A 17342-nucleotide genomic window follows, 5' to 3' on the forward strand; every position below is an offset into this window, starting at 1 on the left:
AAGTCAAGTTTCGGCATCAAGTACAGTAACTTAACTTTAAGCTGTATTCGCTCACTTTTATTTAACCTTCCGACCTTCGTATATACGAGTACAACTCGTTCGCCACGATTCATATAAAAACCGAAAGCATGCACTGTCAAAATTCGGTTTAAACTCCACTAAATCCAAGCTAAACCGAATAAAATTAATTACTATGCCGAACGTCGGTTAAATATTATAAAAAAACTGCTGCACGATTTCGCGGAAGACAAAACCTTCTGCGCATATACTGCAGATGTATATTAGAATATCAAACTGTAAAGATAAAAGCGAAAACGGTAAAACTATACACGACTATCTGCACTTTGCTTTACGCTGTTATATTTTCTGAAAGTAGAAGATCCACCACAACAGATCATAGGCATTCGAGATTGCAAAAGCAAGCATAAGGTTATGGCCATTTATTCCGCCTTAAATTTGTAAGAACAGGCGACGGGGTGAAGCTTCCCGAATTCCGTTAGTCAATAACAATTACCGTTCCATCCATGCGCTCATCGATTGTTATGAAACCGGTTGCATCTGTCCAATAACAAAGACATGAACAGCATATACTTTGGGAAATATGCAAAACTAACTGCCAAATCAAAAAATTAAAAAAAAGGCCGCCATAACAAGCTGATATAACCTTTTGTGAGGTCCACGATAGTTGACTTCAGAATCTGCTCGCGGATTGTTATTCCCTTCCGATCCCCAACCAACTCAACGCGCTCTTTCTCAGTGAACGAAAGAATTGCATCAAAAAATCTGGAAACACGGTCTTGCAATTTGCAGAGTACAATACTAGTCTCACCAGCACAAAAGTAATTGTCAAAGGAGGTGTTTAGAATTCTAGAAGGTTTTAAAGTACAGAACTGAAAGGATGCAAAATGGGTTGGCTAAAGAAATGTGTAACTTACTCATCAACCACAAGATCACGCGGGAGTACGATTTTAGCACATAAAGGACACAAAAATCTGGCCTTTGGTCCAACATTTAAGGACAGATAGCTGGCAGCATCGAAACATTCCAAATGCCGACAACCCAAACCACGAACAGGCACTACAATCCTCTGCTTAGATATCGGACAGCTAAGTTTCAAAGTGCGTATTCCCGAAGTAACGTCTTCGTCTGAATCTTCTTCTTCCCGCGAGCTTCCACGAATACTTTCTAATAAGAAAAATATACAGGTACCTGGTTTCCACACACACGGCTCGCTGTAACAGTTACGACAGAATGTTCAACACTGGAAAATAACCACTGACCTTGAGCTAGGCTATGGGCTACTGATAACACATTCGTTTTTATCTTGGCTACTATGGTAGAAACAGCTTTCCGCTTTGCCAGATAAACATGCAGGCAGTAATCCTAGAATAACAAAATAAATTTATCAAACCAAGGTTATTACGATCGCAAACACAGCAGTACCATTGCAACATCTTCCACATTGCTTTCTGTCCATGAAATTATCAACGTGTTTTCCGTTTTTAGTGCGGAGAGAGGGACTTCTAATGGAACGTGGGGATACGGCGATTTGCCGTCTGGAATCATCTGGAACATCCAACTCAATATAGCAAACTAAATCACCGAAGCATTTTATAAAAGTCATACCACATGCAACATCTTGTCGTTCAGGAACGCGCGAAAGCATTTTGGATGGTACTCTGCAGCCGGGAGAATGGAAGGCTTCTTGCAGACACTGACAATTAAGTAGGTGCCCGACACGCCCTCCGACACTTGCGCTGCAGCATACGGAAAGGATACGCGGCAAGTTCGGAGAGTAACATTACCGTCGTTGTCCAGACCATATGTGGGAACACTAATCTTTCCTGTAGCAATAACGGAAACCTTGTAATTACAGCCAGTAACACCATGAATGTAAAAATCGTCATACGTAGCCCAGCGACAAAAACAATAGTCTTGACGGCATTTTCATGCATGACAGACAGCTGCACATCGCGAGCACTGAAGTCTTTCACCAAAATTTGATCAACCCCCGGTGAGCTGCCATCCGGTACCGGCACAAACAAAAACCGCCGCTCTTTGGCTTGCGAATCCTTGCAAACTAGAAAACCACAAACCAAATGACTGGAAACGTCCCGGTGCGGTTTCACAATGAAAACACGCTTAAAGCTAACGTCTGTGAGTGCATTTACCGAAGGAAGTGAGAAACTGGAAAAAACTACAAACCAATTCACCTGAATTTTTAACAGGGACATTTTCTTTTTGGCGCTTATTCGCAGTCACAGAAGAGCGTGCAGACTTCTGGGGCTTGTTCGTATCAGAGTGTACCGTATCTGCATTTTGAGCGCCTTTCTGCCTGGTAGCCCTGGCTTCCACCGGCTTCGGAATTCGAATCGGAGGCAGCTTCCCGTCTACGTTCTTGCGAGCATTCGTCTTGGATACGGCAGGCTGACGAGCCGGTAATACCTCCTCGTCCGACTCACCGGAGCTCGAAGTCCATTCAGAATTGCTCTCTTCATCATCAACAATCCCACCAACAGCACCAAGTCTTTTTGTTCTGCAATAAAAACGTCCTACTTACATAGTCCATGTTAAATTTACACGTGTTAAGGCTTTACTCACCGTTGCAACGCATTGTACTTTTCCACACGATCTTGAGTTGCTTTTGTGTAAGGTAACAGCAGTGTATTCGAAATCCATCTACGCAGCCTGAAAATGTAATCATATAAGTTGAAATTCACATGATAACATCAAAAGCCCAAGAGTTAAGACGTAATAAATAATAATTATGCAATGAGTCTAAACATTGTAAGATATGAACTGTTAATAATTACTGTGCTCAATACTTACGTTAGTAATACATACAATTAAATTATAAAAGAGTGAGCTCCTACTAAGCCAAGTCAGAAGAATTTCATTATTAATTTCCCGAAAATCGAACAACATTATCACTGCCACCATTAAAAGAATGGAGACTGCAAACATAAGATGAGGGGATGAGAAACGACAAAAATCAGGATAAGAAAATAATAAAAAACCACGGTGAAACACTGCGTGAACAACAACAGAGCGAACAGTGAAAAGCGTAGTGAACTCCGAAAAAGATTAGTAAGTTAATCGCAAACCTACCTACAACAAACAGCCATCTAAAAGCTAAAAAAAATACAGCAGTGCAAGACTTTTTTGAATCAGTACTCACTTTGACGGGCCAGAAAATTGCACCAAGTAAGAAGCTGAGCGTCCGATGCAGCGCGGATTGGAGCCACTGACTATTTGGCATTTCCGCCATTCGCTCATTTCACCATCGCGAAACATTCCATAAGCCATTTCGCCTAATAAATAAAAAAGTGTTTATACAGACATTATCAAAATCCAAATAACTCCCAAAAATTTAATATTAATACTATTCGGGAATTCGCAAAGTCCCTACCCAGTATAACATCACGCAGACGCACTGCAATATTCGCAGTTCCAGTTTTCGAAGACGAAGCCTGTGGGTGCTTGGGAGATGAAGGGCTACCCGAATTAGACGACCTGTTAGAGCACGGGGTAGATGATGCTGAATTCGAGCCATTGTTAGCTGAACTGGAAGAGGATGACAACTCTCCGTTGCATGATGTTTCGGATTCGGACGACGAGTCAGACTCTTCCGAAGAGGACTCCAAAGCTGCACGACCGCGTTTCGAAGTCATGTCTAATTTCTAGCACCAGTTTTCGAAAATTTTACCTCAAAAATATTTATATTTGCGAGCAGTAACAGGTATTGTAACTGCCACTGGTACTTCAGCACCTGGTTAAAAATTAAAATGTCAGACACGGCAGCCCAATCACGGCCAAACTGTCCAAAACAATAGTTACAAGAGAAGACGATACGGCTTACTGATTTACGAAAGACTACTGAACGAAAGAATAATTTTGATACAGAAACCAGCAACAGAAACAATTATAAATCCAAAGGAAGATAGAATTCCAAAAAATTCAAGGCTGCAAGGAATCAAGCCGCAAAGCGCGTCCAGAATGCTACTAAAACTTTTTAAAGCAATACCGTAGTCAAGCTGAACAGACAGAGCGATAGAGCACAGAGAGAGTATAAATAATATAAATAAAAGTAGCTCTGTCTGTCCAGCTTGACTACGGCAATACTGCAATATTAAAGAGAATAAACTCGCAATATTAAGTGCTTCATATAGATATACACACTCTGCTCACATCACAAAGCAAATAGCGCTGTAGCCTGTCCCTGTCGCAACCCGCGGCAGTGGCGGTACTCGACATCTCGATCAATCCGCAGCAGCGAAGGATCGCCAGGGTCCAGGGAAAATATCTCGTATTTTTCCTTGCTCATGGTTCAAAATTAATTTTATTCATTAATTTATTTCATTAAAGTTAATTAATTCAAAATTAAAAAGGTGACCACTCCGTACACAACCTTTCGCTACCTTTCGTTCCATGCACAACATTTTTGGGCACTACCTTTATTTCGGTAGACTACCTTTGACTGTTTGACACTACCATTCATTCGGCACACTACCATACTTTCATATATAAATTGTATTACTTGAGAAAAGCAGAAATCGATTCCTGTCTCCATGCATCCGCGGCAGAGATTGCCCTTTATGGAAAAGACCCCGCGGCAACTACATACACAGAATTTTAGACTCACCTACGAAATTGGGTATAAAATTCGTTCAAAACCGGCACTGCCCAAACCCTGACAAGAAAAACAGGCACACGGGCGCCTAGAATTACTCTCGGGAATTCGATTTTATAACTGCCGATGATGCTTTGAATTATACAGCAATACCAGCTGTTAACGAAAAACCGGCATTCCAATTTTTCCAGATTTAACTTTGCTGTGAAAAAATTAAAAATTAAGAGTGCACGCAGATAAAGGTAGTGCCGAATGGTTGTGTATGGAATCAGAGGTAGTGCTCAAAAAGATAATGTACCGAATGAAAGGTAGAGCAAAAAGGTTGTGCATGGAACGAAAGGTAGTGCAAAAGATTGTGTACGGAGTAAAAGGTAGCTTAAGGTTGAGTACGGAGTGCTCACCAGTTAAAAAAATGCCAATTAAAATCGGAAATGAATACAGCACATAGGAAGGTGTTTTTAATTTCCGTGCAGTTGCACAAACGAGCATATTTTGTGCAAATCTCAAAATAATGTATTGTCGACCCACAGGCCGCAGGCGAAGCATTTTATTTATACTCGTATAGAAGTTCTGTGTACTATTTATCGTTAGAACAAACCAACATGCGCATATGTCAATTTAACTACAACATTACAAGTATTCCTTTTACAGCGCCCTTACGTTGGTTTTCGAGAAAATTTGGTTGTACACTGCAATCCTTTACTGCACTAATCAGAGAAAAAATAAAATCATGCCTACAGCGAAACAGTTTTTTATGACAAACAACAACAACAGCAGTTGCAAGCGGCTACAAAACGAGCCGGGCAGTGCTAATATTCAGCATAGCGCAACTGCCGGGTGATCACAACAAGAGTTCACAATTTCTACGACAGATCGTCCAAGGACAACTTTGGTATATAAAAATGGAAAGAATCATCTTAGGAAAAATATCCTAACGCATCAATGTTATTGCGAGACACACACGTGTCATATGGCGGCGGTGGACTTTCTCCGGACACTGACCGGATATCGCTATCTTCACGACGCCCGGCGCTGGAGGAAGCGCTGCCAGCCGATGATGATTGTTCATTGGTGGTAGAGAGAGACGGATAAATTGGCTGATACACCTTCAGATATTTGCTTTTCAGTGCCTCTTCGTACTCCGGCGGTAGACCGCTAGCATCCGGCACAAAAGCTGCATTTGTTTGTCCCGCTGCTCCCGCACTCTGAAAAACATAAGATGCATGGTATCAGAGTAATCAGACCTGCAAAACAAGCCTTAGCTCTTTGCACAAGAATTTGCATTAATTACAGTGTCAGTCCGACAGCTGCGGGGGATGCTTATTTATATAGAAAATACACCGATTTTGCAGGGAGTTTACTGTAACTGTAAGAACAGCGAGCAAAAATAAAATCAAGTGCAAATTAATTATGTTTTAATCTCGGCTTCGCTAAAGAACGTTTGACTGTCTTGGCTCAACCATTCATACTCATAAACGATTTTGTCGAAATTCTCGTTGTGCCGATTTAATATTCTTCCTATAACACACTTCCCTTAAATATCTATTTTGAAGGTTGAAGCTGCCTGTAGGAAAAAAAAAATAAAACTGCGTAAAGACCTGGACCTGTGTATTGCTGACCTACAACAGATTATATTTGCAGTTTAATCTTGCTACTCTACGTAGGCTTCGGTCATGGAGTGCCCGCAAAAAGCGAGCGCACTCACTTTCCGGCCAGATGGCTGCCATTGTTTTGATTTCGATTCTTCAGTTATCTGATAGCAGCTCGATCGAAAACTCGGTACCTCTACTGACGACAGTAAACACTTCCCTACTCTAGAGGTACAGTCAGCGTCAGGTAACCGGAAAGCGTTGTTAAGTAAGTAATTTAACGGAACACACACAGATCTGGATAACAGCCACATCCGTTGCAAATACAGTCACCGTGCAGTAGACGGTACAGATATACAACTGACCAAATGCTTACTCACGCATTCCTGCAAGTTAGGTGACAAATATGCACGAAATTATGGAATTTCTGCAGCCTTGTTTAGACAAGATTCAAAATCAAATAAAGTATTGCCGGCACATGATCCGTGGAGGTACTGGGCATTCTGTAGTTTTAAAATTTACATTATTTTAAATTTATAAAAAAAAGCTCCTTGTTCAATCACAATATACACGAGTACGCTGCGTTTATTATACCTCCATTAAAACGTTATAAAATTTAACTCAAGTCTCAAGTACAGCAAACCAAAAAATAAGAAGTGCTCAAGGAGCACGATGATCAAAAAATAATTACTGCACGATGTAGAGGCCACAGAATATAGATTATTACTGCGAAACGATTCTGTAGTTAATTTAACTTACTAATCTTGCTGCATCTCCAGTAACTTCTGTATTACGGCTGCTTCCGCTCTCAGGATCGCTGGCTAACGCGCATTCACCGCCCGGGCACGCATTGGAATCTGACCGATTCCTGGTTAACTGCAGCCGGCTTTCCATTGCCGCAACTCCTTGAAGTATCCGGCCGACATCCTGCGTTCGTCGTTTCTTCCGTTTGCACATGATACACAGACAAACGCATAGGAGTAAGGCCACGGAGAACAGCAGACTGAAAACCACAATAAACACAAATATATCGAACATCGCCACAAAATAGCCAAGCAGGGCACTGATTCCAACGGCGAGGTAACAAAGGTTAATGTAACTTAATTAGAAAAGAGCACAATGCCGTTCTATACGACGCATCCCATCCTGCAGTGTACACTTAAATCAATCAATCTCTACTGGCAACTGCATCCAAGCAGACAACGATCTATCCGATCACACTGCCATACTCTATTCCAACAAATTTGTGCGCTATAAAATATTTTCACGACATTGCATACCGGAACCGGCAGCTGCCGTAATCTGAATCACGCAAAAGTAATGCTTGACCGCCCTTTAATTGAATTATAATACAAATACCAATCTGACCTCGTGTCTACTATATGTTGCGCCGACTACAATACACCTGCCATTCTGCGATTTGGCTACGCCGATATGGGTATACCATGCAGGTACGTATCCTGCACCATTCACACAGAGTATTAATATTATACGTTACTTGCATCCATAAACAATATCAATGTCATGGGAGTCTGTAATGTATCTGTAGTTCTACAAGCTCTGACAAACCCGTGAGAGTCACACAACCAAAAAATTAATCATGGGCGCACGAAAAAAAGTGAGCTCTAGTCACAGCAACTTACGACTCGTAATATTTCACACGAAATATTCGTCGTCAATATATTGCAGACCGCACATATGCGAAATCGAAACTATTAAAAAAAAGGTACATGAAAGTAGTACTCCTACTAGTACATAATTCCATTGCTAACCTCATCTTTAACACCTTTAATTGCGAACCTAATAATCATCAAATTAATAAACTTACAGCGCAATTGGTCCCGCACAACTTTTGAAATCCATACAGATAAAATAAACGGCAAAAACTTATTATAGAAAGGTGCGAGACCAGTTCACAACAATTACTGCATTGCAGTTCCAATTTGATAGCAATTTCGGGTAAGACGATAATTGTGCATTCATAATCCGAACAATTTCTTTGCACTCGGTTACACATTATCCATTCAACACTTGAACGCTTTGCACAGCAATTTTGAATTTCGAAACAGCTGTCAAAAACGATACCGGCAAGTTCTTATCGGAAAGATGAAGAGGGGAAAGTATCGATAACCTTTACGCATGAAGTATGTATCGGAGAAATCCATCTGTCGTCGTTAAGTTACGACATTAGTATTAATATTCAGATTTTTATTTTACGCTATGTCGTCAAGTAACAAGTACGAAGCGTAACGTAATCCATCATTAACTAGATGGCAGGTATCGCGCTGCATCAGCATGCGTAAAAATATATATCTATATACCGGCTATTCAAAAGCGAAAGTGGGACATATGTAACAGGTTTTGAATCAGCGATCGGCATGCTCAATCATATATGGCGAGAGCACACGCTACCGGCAGACATTGGTCAGTCGCAAATTTAAATTGGCACTCCGACTGTTCAGAGGTGAGCACGCAGCAAACGGTCAACTGTTTTTCGCATTGTTATGCAATTTCAGCGCAGGTTCGCTAGCACGAAAGAGAACGTTTCCAAACATATCTTTAGATACCTAGCCTCCATATTACACACCTAGCTATACAGCACTGAAAGGTCACAAAGAGTTCAATACCATCAGGTCATGCGTAAATTCGTAATGCATCGAACATTGACTCTTCCACCTGGTTTCGTTTGATAATATGGATTACTTTTGCGGCAATGTATTGATGCCTCCAAACAGAAAGTACTACCCTACGCGCGCTGCAGACGTATGTAGCTGAAAACCGAAATTTCACGGGATTACGCATCGATGACCTAGTTATCATTTGTTATCCTGCGATCGACTTGCGGCTTCTTCGGCGGTGCCCACTCATACATAAAAGAACTTGTGTAAATACACATACACTATGATGCTGTGAGCACAGGTGTAGACCGCGATTCTACAGAGTGAAAACTAGCGAAAGTGTTTAACAACACTGACCGCAGACACAGTGGAACAACCTGAGCCAGCCAAACACGCCAGTATCCCTGAATTATTGGGAGACCAACTCCCGCGAATGGGATTTAAGGCCAATGTAATCTGGGACAAAACCATCATCCTATTTGCTCAGCCAACAGATGGACGGACTAGTGAACTACTAACACACTCTGCTGTGCTGCGGCTGCTGACCGACCACAAACTTGCCGGCGAAACCGGAGACCAGCTCGTGCTCGTAGTGAATGGTAATCTGTCAATCCGAAAAACATACTTCCTCGATATAAACTGGTTTGCAGAATTTACATACGCTGCTCAGTGTATATCTTGTTTTGTCTTTCAGCCTTGGTACTAAAAACGCCACAATACCGGACTTCAACGCCAAAAGCCTTCAACGCCACTACATTACATGTAATGTAGTAAATGTACGTAGATACATTTCGCGAAAAAATTCCAAACAAAATGAGCAAAACCTTTTGACGAAAACAGTCTGCAAACTATGCAATTACATATAAAGTACAAACAATCTTTAATTAAAAAAAATTAAAACGAAAGTTAACAACGAAATAAATGAATCAAGCGTTCAGCGAGCGTTCAACTATGACACTATATAATATGAAATCACCGCATACTCGATTTAATAACTAGCGAGGTATCGAAGTTCAAGTTGCTTCAATGATCAGCTTAAAATTAACAAAAGTTGTAAATCTCAAACTATTATTCACTTATTCAACATACCCTACCAACGTTGAACGTGTTTTTAGGTCAGCATACTGGAGAAAGTACAGTACAAGTACTTACCAGTAAAATATAATCATGGCTGTCCATGTGGGATCCATAATTTACTGCAGTAGCGTCGTATTATGCAAAAATGTGCCGGTTTCAGTTCCCATCCAAAATGGTTAGTGAATTTCTCCACGCCAGGATCCCCTCTGGGTTCTGTTCAACTCGGGATCACATACACACGTACAACGTGGACACCGGATGCGACAGAGTAGGATAATCTGCTGATTACTTGGGCAATTCACGCATCGCTCGTCACCTCGGTATGATGCATAGCGAATTGTTGAGATCTGATCAGCTTAAAAAAATATCAGTGCCTGTTTGCGACGGTGTCCGTTTGTTGGTCGTGAACCACGGAGTGTGATCATATTCATCTCCATTGAAATCTGCATGATCATAAAACACTTTATTTCAACTTCGTGCACGTATACGAAATTGACGAAAGAGAAATAGGTATGCAAAATACCTTTTCGAAATCTGTAACCGTTGCATTCGATCGCCGGTACGCACCGGCACTGGCATATAAACTGTAAATGGCACTCTCTACCTCATGCCAGCCAATCAAACCCCGCTATCGGACCGTCGGGCGTCGGCATGACTCTCGGTGACAGACTACGATGTACCACCATATTTTAGGCATTTGACTTAACTTTATTTACACAAATTCAATTACTCACTTGAGTCACTTATATATTTTACCTATGAAGCGAAAATATCCTTTCCAAATTATGCCATCCACAACACCAGCTGGAGCAGTGGCAGGAGCTCTACGTTTACCGCCGCCGCAACAAGCATCACGTCTGGGTTGCAAGCAACAACCCTCACAAACTTCCAATTATCGGTGATTATAAGTGTCCAACAAATTCTGCACCATAAGCATAGCGAAAGATAACTGAGAATGCTTTCCCTATGTCAAAAGATATCATTCTGTGTGCCATAATTGCAAATACGGTACCTTTCATTTTACCTTGGTAACGTTACGCCGGTTACGGTAACACTGCCGGGTCACAACACCCTTCGGTGGTAGCGCGGTCCTGTTGCCTGGAGTGGAGTCTGGACTGCCGGGGGTCACCGCCAAACATCGTTTATTGCAAACAGTGATTAGCGCTTTCCGCAAGTCGTTAAAGTTATGGACGATAATGTATTCTTTCGACTTCTGCCTTTTAAGCATGTAAAACGCTACCATGCGCATTTGTGCAGTATTACGTACATAAATAAAAAACCCATTGTTTAATTCATTCCCGTACTATTTAATTCATTCCCGTACTATTCATTCCCGTAACTCCGGGCGCGCAAAGCGCAAAACACTGGAAATTACACCCAATCTTCGTTTCTAACTTGAATTGGGGGACGTCTTCTGATTCGCTGCTTTAAACACTCCCCCTCTCCACGGGGTTGCCAGCCCGTGCAGGGAGCTGAAGATTGAGTGAGACTATTTATTACTTTAGCCCGGAATGTGAGATACTTGCAAAACGCGAATCATTATCCGTCCTGACTCCGGGATATACGTATTATTCGCAACTCCGAATCGCATTACTCGTACTGCAGTTCGTGTTGTACATTCTAGTAGCCCAAGAAATGCAAAAGCTTTTTCTTAATCTTCATGCCGATCTTCAATAAATTAGCAATCAGAAACAAAAATAAAATTTCAGTCACCAACAGGACAGGAATAGAAAACAAATTTTCAAATCATCAGCGTCGCATTTTGCGTTCCATTTTCTTCTGTTTTTTCTCATCCATTTCCGGTGGTGCGGGGGCGAAAAAGTATGGCGCTAACACATTCTTCCAAAGCAGCTGGAATAGTCGGGCGGGTATCTGCGAAACAGTAATGAGGATTTCGACTTATGAAAGATGAACTAAAGCGAGAGCACTCTGCGATGGGACCACTCTGATACTACTGAACCGAATTCAAACAACCGAAAACACATTCGATCACATTGCAACTGTGTAAGACGTCTACAAATGACAGCGACACACTGCATTGCATGACTCTTCTTCATTTCCGCTTCGGAGCAGGACCACCCAAGCTCGGAAACTGTTGTTCATTGTCCAGTTCGGGCGCTTTGATCGGCTGCGGTGCGCCTGATGAAGAGGACATGAGGACGGTCTTTTCCAGCTCTTTCGGTTTGTCCCTCATATGAGGTGGAACGTAGGCACTACCACCACCATCAGATGAGCTTTTCGCAATATCTTTGGGAGTCGGCGCAGGATTCACTGGCGCTGTTTCGGGGAGGCGATTGCGCATACCAGGAGCGATGTATGCCTAACAAAAGTCAAAATGTATAATAAATGTTAATCAAGTAATGTAGTCTGCGTATTTACACGACAGCGGTATTGAGCTATTATATACTATATCATGCATTTATACTGTACGATTATGCCAGTACAATATACAGTAAAATTTCTCTGCTGCGCACTTTCGCACACTGCAGAATCTATGGAGCATTTTAAAAAAAGCGATTACCAATACGCAATAACCCATAATATGGAAATGGCTGGAAGGCAAACTAAACAATATTCTGTGCAAATGCATCTAGAGAGCCAAAAAGGCAGTATAAATTCCGTGTAATCACAATATGAAGTGGCAAGCCACTGGTTCAACGCAAATACAGGTAGATGGTTAACGATTAGAACTCCAAATACGCGATTATGATTTTGAAAACTGAATTTTATATCGTAGTTGGTGTACCGAAACTAACCATAAAACGTTTAACACTTAAAACCATAAACCATAAAACGTCTAACACTTAAGTTTAACATACATTACAATTAGTTTAACAATTAAATTAGAAGAAATTTTCTTGTTGTAGCGGATTGTCTATCTTGTCTATTTTATTGAGTGTTTACATACAAATTATAAATAATTCAACTTCTAACTTCCTTAGTCTTACCAGCGTATATGTATTAATGTAAGCTCGCTGGTCTTACCCCTTGCTGTGGGCCTGGCTTTTCCACGCTCTCAACAGTAGATTTCTTTTCGTCGGTTTCTTTGTTTTCCCCTTTGATCGCAGCATCACTGCTAGCCGCAACCTCCTTGGGTGCTTCCGAAGCAGTTGGCTTTTCCTTATTTACTGGACTGTCACTCACAGGGCTCTTGCCAATAATCTTTTCCTCCTGTTTGGCACTCACGTCCTTTTTCTTTGGAATGTCCCATGTTTTCGTGGTTTTTGACGGGTCGGCATTGGCAGCAGTGTTGTTTGTGTCGTACTCATCGGGCGACTGAAGGGATTCAATCTTCAGATTGGACAGATCATAGTGGCGTTCTTCTTCGATGGGATCGGCCCATTTGGAGGCTTCCTCGGGATTCAGAACGTCTCCCAGTACCGTGCCTATGTCTCTTCGGCTCTTTCCGCCGTCGGAATCCTGATCATCCCACTGGACATTTTGAGCAGCGCTGTCAAGGACCTTGAAGAGTTCCGTCGTTTTCAGGGCGCTCTCGGCCTTCTTTGCAGGTTTCTTCTTATCTTTTTTGGCAAAAAAATCGTCTAGGTTACTCATTTTCGCGCGAAGATTAAATCAATTCGGCGAAACAGAAATCAGATAGAAAAGTCAAGCATACGGAACGATGTTTGGGAAAAACAAACTCTGGATAAATCATAAACTCACAAAATGCAGAACATTCAACTACTGATTCAAGAAATACGTCGGACGTCGGTAAACCGTAAACTTAAAACAGGCAGAGTAATGACTGTACAGTCCTTCGGCACAGAATTTAGGGAGAGTATTGGTATGCCATAAGCTATGGGTAAACTACCGAGAAAATTTTATGGTTAGCCGTTTGGTAGCAACTTGTCTAAGCGGGTGAACCCAGCTCCATACCGGCGGTTACTTACTACAGATAAAATTTCAAAAATCTACCGAGTTGTTAACTTGTTAGTGTTACTCGTAATCTTTTAAATCGTATCCGACATGCCGTTTGCAAAAGTGAGAGAAGTATCTGTAGAACAGTAGAAGTACTCGTAGTACAATTGTACAAATGCACGTACCATAATGTACGGTTTAAATGCTTTTCATTCATTCAAATTGAAAGAAGTAACAAAGTTAAACTGCACTAACATTTTTGCATACACCATACAATCTACATAGACGCATGTAGTCAGCTATAAAACAGATGCATTTTGTATTTAACTGCACTGCTCAACCACGCACCGTACGCAGTATTCAAAATTTCCACAAAAAGACTAAAAGAGAATGGCGACCAAAAAATTTCTTCCGCAATATTCATTGGAAAGATCTTACTGCCAGCCGGCTGCACGTGCTTATTCGCACTGCCAAAATTAAGCGTTCGTAATACTAGTACTTATCGTACCAGTATAGGAAATACCCCGATTTCACAACATTATTAATCCGTTACAATACATACAGTCATTTCAGCACAGTCACCTAATTCGGTCCCATCGCTTTGCTCTCCAATTTACGAGCAAGACTAGAGTAATGATCAACGAAGAAAAGTACCGTAAAAAGTGCATTCCACACCGTTTTCATGCAGCAAAAGTGCAACAATGCCGCAAAAAAACATGTAGATTAAAACGGTAAAAAAAATACGACTACAGATAAATGGCTACTCAGTAGTGGACTTACCAGCAATAACGCTAACCATACGTAATTCCACAACAATCCTAAAATCTGAACAATGGCCATTAAGATAATAACATCTTTCAAGTGCCTGCAACAGAAACAAATTCACAATAAATCAAATAATATTACACAGAGGCTCAATAAAGGCGTCCAGTCACGTACTCCGCCATTCCGCTCTGCATGTTCAAATCGGTTCCCGCCTCAATTAATGATCCATCCGCGGAGAAACGCGCTCGGCTCATTCTTTTCATGATGCAACCAAAAATGAGGAATATTTTGGCGACCAAAGATAAGCTACAAAATATTGATTTAAATTAATTAAATGTAATAAGGTAATTAAAGTTCACCGCTCCGAGATAAGCTATGGAAATCAGGAAGAGCTTCCGCTACAGAGTCAGGTGAGGCCCGCGAGGGGACTTACATTTGCAACAACGGCAACAACGCTGTAGAATAAAAGCGTGTCCTGGTTTTCCTTGTGAATCTGCTTTTGGCCCTTTGCTGCTTGCTTTTTGGGTTCCGGCTGTAAATTCGTAAAAACACAGAAACTTGAAATTTTGTTATTTTTAAACACAACAACGCGAAGACAGCAAAGTGACCGAGTCTGCTCTCTTACCGCCATTCTGACAAACTCTCGCAACTTCGTGCAGATTGATACCGCTGAAAATAATTTTTAGCTCGCAAAATAAATGTTCGGCTGACAAAATGATGAGATCTGCAGCACGGCTTTATGAAACTGGAGATTATTAACTAATCCGGCACGAAACTCGCGTAAATGATAAATCGTTTGATAGTGAGTGTTATTACGCAAAGCTCGGTGATAAGACTGTTGACGTCACTGCGGTAAACCGTTTGCACAATTATTCACTGCCGTATAGGGCGGGGCGCCTTTTCCTAGCGAAGAATACACATTCCATACAAGAACGGTAGTTACCTTAATGCTTCTAGTGGTACCGGAAGACGAGAAGAGTCAAGGATTCAAGACTGCCAAGAAGGGATAAACTAATTTTAAAAGCAGTGAGAAGTTTCATAAACTGCATAATACATAGTTACATACGTCCAATCTTTCCATGATTTTGTGCCTTGTCCAACTCCAAATCACATGTCGAAGTAAATTTTATGAGACAGCTCGATAAAATGTTTCGCAGTTGTGTGACCAAATTCGTTTACATGCGGAAGCCGCCCGTGTATGGTTTCCGACTTGCCGGATCTGGATTGTCTGGAACTTACCACAGGAACTTGCATTTTGACAGGTCTGACAAGACTGCACATGTTCTGCAGTCTCTGCGCTCGTCGATATTCAGTTCAACGCGAAGTCTTTCTTCGACAGAAGATGCCATGTCCGAAGGAGAGAGGCATATAACCAGCTTGTTGCAGAGTAATTTCCCAGAAGCTACTGAAATTGATGTTCGAGACGTTTCTGGTAAGTTTGAAAAAAATTAACAACGTTACAGCAAGGTAAAATGATAACACGCGCTATCACAAACACGACTTACAGTGCTAAAATTTACAGTTTTGTTTGTCTTAAGAGTTTATACTACACTATTTTGCGTTCAATGTCATGCAGAAGCATAGAAGAGATGTACGTATTCAAATATTTGTCGATTTTGTATTTTGTTTTTAAGTTTTGTAAGTGATTGTAGCCATATAAGTAGGAATCTTAGATGTGCCTGGCTACAACAGCATCACTTTTCCAGGCGGATGTGGGACAATGTATCAAATTTATATCGAAGCAGAGGAGTTTCGAGGCAAGAAGCTTGTCGATCAGCAGAGGATGGTTAATAAGGTAAGTTTTGTAATTAGCCTACAAGCTTATGGTTCAGAGTTCGGCTAGTAATTTGTAAATATCCTGGCGGCAGAAATGTATGTAAATTATAGAGTGTTAATGTTTTATTTTCGATTTTCGCATTAGTATGCTTTCGAATAATTGGGTTGGAAACTAAGAGCATTATACGTAAGTATTCATTTTTGTGTGCATACCGTAATGACGTTTGTCTCACTCACACACTCACCATCAGTAATCTGGACGTGTAATCTGTACAGATGTGTCTTTAGTTTTTCATTGTAAGTTTTGGTATACTTAGTTATGTTATATTCTTTAGACACTAAAGCGTTTTGCAACAGTACGTATTTTACGAGGTGTATCACCTATTGGGCCATTGCAGGTGCTTGAAAAGGAAATCAAAGATATGCACGGTTTAAGTCTACAGACTGTTGTACCGGTAAAGTGAACTGGATGATATGCACACCGTTCGGCTTCGGCCATAAGTTGGTTGTACTGTGCTTTGTTTGTTTGGAATTGTGTAAAAGTAAAGTTTATAAGTTACCTTTTTCAATATTTATATTGAAAGTCTTCTCGGGAATTTTGACAGATGGCCAAATTTGTAAATTATTTAGCAAATAGTAATTAGTTCTGTGTCTTGTTACTGTGGTGCAATGCATTGTATATCATTACAATTGTTGTGATACGCTGTACATTTGGCCATGGGTGAACCGTGAATAACAAGTCAAGTCAGAACATTCGTGCTCTCTTTCAGTTAGCTTTTTGAAAGATCCATTTCCATTGAGAAGTTTTTTTTCTGTCGGAGTTAACAATATTTTATTGGGTTGCGTTAAGAACATCAGGTTAAGAAATAGATTCCGTACTATAAAATCACTTTAACACATAGTACACTTTGTCAAGCTTCCGACCTATGCAGAAAGTTTCCTGCACACACGCCGCGTTTCCACGCATGAATGCAATACTGTTACTGATCCGCTGTTTCAGAAACTGAGGGGATCGTTTCTCTTGTGTCC

At 41.1% G+C, this 17342-nt stretch overlaps 5 protein-coding genes across 9 annotated transcripts; 1 reads left to right on the plus strand and 4 right to left on the minus strand.

Annotated features, from left to right (window-relative positions):
• Positions 1-50: 50 nt before the first annotated feature.
• LOC129599814 (uncharacterized) lies at positions 51-3982 on the minus strand. Its single transcript, XM_055498146.1, has 11 exons — positions 3410-3982; positions 3179-3311; positions 2602-2688; positions 2214-2536; positions 1910-2080; positions 1627-1844; positions 1444-1566; positions 1281-1383; positions 936-1185; positions 665-783; positions 51-558 (listed from the first exon to the last, which is right to left on the minus strand). Exons 1-11 carry the CDS (start codon positions 3669-3671, stop codon positions 497-499), a joined length of 1851 nt encoding a protein of 616 aa, XP_055354121.1. The 5' UTR covers positions 3672-3982; the 3' UTR covers positions 51-496.
• Positions 3983-5373: 1391 nt separating this feature from the next.
• Positions 5374-11410, minus strand: LOC129602751 (uncharacterized). 4 transcript variants are annotated; one of them, XM_055501889.1, is made up of 6 exons: positions 10939-11410; positions 10671-10836; positions 10438-10583; positions 9990-10357; positions 6979-7222; positions 5374-5835 (listed from the first exon to the last, which is right to left on the minus strand). In XM_055501889.1, exons 4-6 carry the CDS (start codon positions 10025-10027, stop codon positions 5548-5550), a joined length of 570 nt encoding a protein of 189 aa, XP_055357864.1. In that variant the 5' UTR covers positions 10028-10357; positions 10438-10583; positions 10671-10836; positions 10939-11410; the 3' UTR covers positions 5374-5547. The 4 variants fall into 4 exon arrangements, with proteins under 4 accessions (XP_055357864.1, XP_055357863.1, XP_055357862.1 ...); XM_055501888.1 differs by having other exon boundaries at positions 10671-10878; XM_055501887.1 differs by having other exon boundaries at positions 10438-11410.
• Positions 11411-11552: 142 nt separating this feature from the next.
• LOC129602750 (protein CDV3 homolog B-like) lies at positions 11553-13786 on the minus strand. Its single transcript, XM_055501885.1, has 2 exons — positions 12900-13786; positions 11553-12234 (listed from the first exon to the last, which is right to left on the minus strand). Exons 1-2 carry the CDS (start codon positions 13467-13469, stop codon positions 11968-11970), a joined length of 837 nt encoding a protein of 278 aa, XP_055357860.1. The 5' UTR covers positions 13470-13786; the 3' UTR covers positions 11553-11967.
• On the minus strand, positions 11553-15168 carry LOC129580753 (transmembrane protein 208-like). Its single transcript, XM_055471412.1, is given in 5 exon segments — positions 11553-11786; positions 14553-14637; positions 14712-14935; positions 14971-15069; positions 15163-15168. Coding segments are annotated over 5 exon segments (537 nt in total). The 3' UTR covers positions 11553-11663.
• A 378-nt stretch (positions 15169-15546) lies between these two features.
• Positions 15547-17341, plus strand: LOC129602773 (bolA-like protein 3). Of its 2 annotated transcripts, none has more exons than XM_055501923.1 (4): positions 15547-15799; positions 15877-15969; positions 16244-16332; positions 16712-17341. In XM_055501923.1, exons 1-4 carry the CDS (start codon positions 15736-15738, stop codon positions 16775-16777), a joined length of 312 nt encoding a protein of 103 aa, XP_055357898.1. In that variant the 5' UTR covers positions 15547-15735; the 3' UTR covers positions 16778-17341. The 2 variants fall into 2 exon arrangements, with proteins under 2 accessions (XP_055357898.1, XP_055357897.1); XM_055501922.1 differs by having other exon boundaries at positions 15549-15656; positions 15800-15969; positions 16712-17338.
• The last annotated feature ends 1 nt before the right edge of the window (position 17342 follows it).

This window comes from Paramacrobiotus metropolitanus, unplaced genomic scaffold, assembly GCF_019649055.1.
Source record: "Paramacrobiotus metropolitanus isolate TYO unplaced genomic scaffold, Prichtersi_v1.0 Parri_scaffold0000004, whole genome shotgun sequence".
Lineage (NCBI taxonomy): Eukaryota > Metazoa > Tardigrada > Eutardigrada > Parachela > Macrobiotidae > Paramacrobiotus > Paramacrobiotus metropolitanus.